This window comes from Vidua chalybeata, chromosome 6 (assembly GCF_026979565.1).
Source record: "Vidua chalybeata isolate OUT-0048 chromosome 6, bVidCha1 merged haplotype, whole genome shotgun sequence".
Taxonomy (NCBI): domain Eukaryota; kingdom Metazoa; phylum Chordata; class Aves; order Passeriformes; family Viduidae; genus Vidua; species Vidua chalybeata.
In genome coordinates, this window is record NC_071535.1 from 31,783,115 (window position 1) to 31,787,209 (window position 4,095).

The 4,095-nt window shown below is 37.4% G+C and overlaps 1 protein-coding gene across 1 annotated transcript; it reads right to left on the reverse strand.

Moving 5' to 3' along the window:
- Nucleotides 1–1,039: 1,039 nt before the first annotated feature.
- On the reverse strand, nt 1,040–3,336 carry LOC128789908 (fibrinogen-like protein 1-like protein). Its single transcript, XM_053946210.1, has 2 exons — nt 3,189–3,336; nt 1,040–1,740 (listed from the first exon to the last, which is right to left on the reverse strand). Exons 1-2 carry the CDS (start codon nt 3,334–3,336, stop codon nt 1,040–1,042), a joined length of 849 nt encoding a protein of 282 aa, XP_053802185.1.
- Nucleotides 3,337–4,095: the final 759 nt, after the last annotated feature.

Here is a 4,095-nt window from a genome sequence, read left to right on the forward strand (position 1 = left end):
TTATAATTAAATTTTATTTTATTTTATAATTAGAAAAAAAGGCACTGTTTAATTGATGTCAAGATTGAGTACTAAAACAATTCAAACTATTAAATGTGAAATAAAGGCAACATTCTCTCCTCACAGTGGTATTAAAAGAAGAAAAAAGCTGAAGCACAGCATGGAACAGAGAGAAGTAACAGTCAAATAATGGTAAATAAAGTGGAGTAATCTTCAGGGTAAAAATGGAGGAACAAATAAACAATTGCAATATTAATTTGATCTTTTTAAAAATGTATTCACTGAGTTTCTTGGGGAAAAAATTCAGAGGGGTTGTAAGCTTTGGATCAGTGGCTTCAAATGGGAAATCTGACAATCCCATAAGTGCTGAGTGCTCTGAAATGGAGGCAGAAAAGAAAAGCCTGTGCTGAATACTTCACTGTATATGGGATCATTAAAAAGTAGAGATAAAGGAAGAGTCAATGAAGGGGGAAAGAAGCCATGGGAGATGAGGCTAATTCCAATTTTAAATATTAAAATACCATTCACTCAAGTTAGAAAGAAAAGGCCTGTTGGAGCCCTATGATACAGAATACTCTTCAGTGTGCATTTTGTAAATATAGGTATTTAACTGGAAATTTCCTCCCTGCATGATATATGAAGATGTGCAATTATAGATGTGCAATCAATCATGAACATTGAAACCAGAGCAAAACCTTCTGAAATGCATTTTTATTAATGTATATATTGTACAAGACATCATATCCTGTATTTCATACCAGACTTGTCTTATGGCTAAAATAGTATAAAATGAATTATTTAAATCTTCTGGTTATTTAAATCTTGTGGTAAAGGCCTCAGTTTCTGACAGGTTCTCACTTGTGTGGTTGGCAAATTTCTGTGACATGTTCCAGTCCTGGACAATATGTCATCATAAATCCCTTACAGAGGCCAAATTTAAATTTCCAGTCATGGTTACTTAGGGTTATTACTCAGTCAGTGAGCTCACTTCGGTCACTTGAAAAAGAGTCCGTGTTCCTGTTAAATACACGTGGCTTGTCTACAGTTCAACTTTCTGACAGGGGCAGGCCTTGGTAGGGTATGACTGGTGGTGCTCGATGGGTTTGATCATCATCCATGCAAACTTGCAGGGGTTTTGCTTGCTGCAGTCTTTTTGCCAGTATATCACATTCCTGCGGTTTAGATTTGCCCCAGCACATGCGTCATACCACCAGCCTCCCCCAGGAATGCCGTTGAGTTCCAGTTTAGCACAATTCATAAAGTAATTGTCGTTGTCTCTGTCCTTGGTGGTGAACTTCTGGTTGTCATGGAGATAAGCTTCTGTGTCCAGGGTCAGCGCATCAGTGGCGTTGCCTTTGTAAAGACCCACCCTGATTCGATATTGAGACTCTTCCCCCTCAATCAGGAATGGCTCATACTGTCCCCATTTGACTTCAGCATTTAGATTTACAAGTTTAACTCCAAGTATATATTGCACTGAGCTGCCAGTTAACTGATGCATGTATTCATTTCCTAACCAGTGGTTCTCATGAACCGAGCCAAATCCATATTTGTAGTCCTGCCAAGTCCTGTCAAAGTCGACAGTGCTGTTGGCTGTAATGTGCTGGATTACTGTCCAGCCACCATCCTGCATGTTACAAAAGACAACAATTGGTTCCTCTTTTGGTTGGATGATGTAAAGGCCATCTCTGGAATTTCCTTTGGAGTGCTGTAAAATCTCAAAACAATCCCTTGGATAGTCTGAGTAAAAGAAAAAAAAAAACACACAAAAAAAATTAAAGTAAATTCTGTTCAAATAATAAATTTCAGAAATTGAATTCTGTCCTTTAGAGTGACTGAATGACTCTCTTCAGACTGGAAGCTGACTGACTTCATTGCAGCTGATGGCCATTTATTCAGCTAAAGGGGGAAGATTTCTGGGAGGAACATGCAGGAAATATTCAGAAATTCAGAAAATGGTTTGTTACTCTGTCATACAACAGAAGTATGATTTTGTATTTATGACAGAAATATGGTTGAAAAGCCAAAAACTATGTACAGATCATTCCTTTTCCACCAGCGTTCTTCCAGATTGAGTACTCAGCAAGCTGCAATTCCCTGTGCCATCTGTAGAACAATTGAGTCTAATAACTAGACCTAGCCTTTTCCTCAATGAATAAATTTCTCTTGAACCAATTTATACTTCAGGCACCTCTAACATCCTTGTTTTAAATTCTGAAATGAATGCCATATGTTCATTGATAAAAGGGAGATATTAAATCATATTTCTTGTCAATAGAAAGCTTATAAACATCTGAGGATTTTCTTAGGATGAGTTCTTTTCATTCAAACTCCAGGCTAAATTTTATCATGGATTTGCAAGTAGAACTACAATTCTGTTCAGTGCTGACTACCAGTATCAGGAAGATGGGTGAAACTGCTTTTCCATTTTATTGCTTATCCAGTAGACTCAGAGGGTAACAAAAATGGCATATAAGGCTTGGCTTGACCCTCTCTATTGGGCTAAAATATTTACTGGGGTTTTTTAAATGTAACGTGTTTATAAGGTAACTTCTTGCTCTAGTATAATATCAAGCATCTCTGAGACTGTGAAACAATGCTCTGAATTTTATAAATGATTCTGTAGTTTCCTAAGAGCCAGAACAAAATTTATTTAAATATACATTTACATATGTATGAACTTATAGAAAGAGAATTCCTTTTGTACAGAAGGATGGTATTCATTGTTCTGTTACTCAGAAATACGTTTATGAATTGAAATCATTCACTTCTCCATAGAGTTGAAAGGCATGTCCTTATATCATTAAACTGTGGAATATTTGTAATTTGTATTTAATAATAACTTGATGATTTTATTATCTCATGAGAAAAAATTCAGTAAAAACTACATTTTCCTGGTAGACACAGCCTACCTGACTCCAAATGTGATGCCATGATATTATAGAAGGATTATTTAAGTAATTTATATGGTGATGTCCAAGCCAGCAATACACACAGTGACCCTCACAGTTGCCTTTCTCAGTAGACCAGCTTCTACAGACAGGTTCAGGACTTTGTGGCAGGACATGTTCATATTGCAAATTGTTCTTCCAGAGCTAGCTTTCATATATGTTGGTTGAAAACGTTACAGCAAAGCAATAAAGTAAAATACAGAACACTTCCGAATCACTCACTGTCTTCATGAGTACCTTTTTCATTGGCATTTCCCAGTCTCTCATAGTCTCTTTGGGCAAGGAGGTGGGCATTAGCCAGGACCACTGCCTCTTTGGTGCCCAGGGACACAGTGCACTGAGAGAGCAAGAGCAGCATGAATCCTGCTGAGCTCCTCAATGGCATCTTCCTTCTGCGTCAGTCCTCCTGCAGCAACACAGAACTATAACACAGATTGGAGCTGAAAATGGCAATATTTATGACTTATTTATGATTTCTATTACAAAAGTCCTGAAGGAGAAAGGTTTTGAAATACTGAGCTTCAATACAGTAAGCCTCTGTCAAAGTTGGCTTCTCCCATCTTTGAAGGACATCTCCTTTCCTGATGCCTCAGACCTCATTTCTGACAAATCATTCATTTCTCTGACACAGTGTGCTGTGCTGAGACACTCAGAACCTCTCTCACCTGTCACCTTGTGCCATGCTAGGCAATGAAACATAATGCAGTTTTGAGTGTGCCAAAAAGCCATGAAAAGTAATGTAATGAAAAAGAAAAAGCATTACTTTTAATTATCAGAGTTAAATGTTTCTTATTCCCTGAATCCAGACTATAGTGAAATAGAGACACCAATGGTCGAAGGGACAGCAACAGTTACATTAGTTCTGCTGACTGTCTGTAGCTCAAAAAGTACTCAGAGGCATGGCTTTCCTAGTGCTGGAAAGGTTTCCATGCTCTGGAGGACCCACTTAACCTGGATTATGTTATTTTGTGATTTGCTATCTACAGCTTGAAATAACAGGTCACAGATTTCAATTAGATTTTTTTTTAAAAAGTTCAGTAAACAAAGCAAAAGAACTTTTCTTTAGCCTCTTAAAAACCAAGAAGGATTCAATATACCGAACTGAACTAGCTTTGAGCCTCATTTTATCCACATTTTGGGGTAC

Excerpts from the sequence above, each read along its gene's own strand:
- LOC128789908 (XM_053946210.1), bottom strand. The coding sequence starts at position 3,336 with ATGCCATTGAGGAGCTCAGCAGGATTCATGCTGCTCTTGCTCTCTCAG. Across the intron at positions 1,741-3,188 it reads GGGAAATGCCAATGAAAAAG|ACTATCCAAGGGATTGTTTT; the intron begins GTACTCATGAAG and ends TCTTTTACTCAG.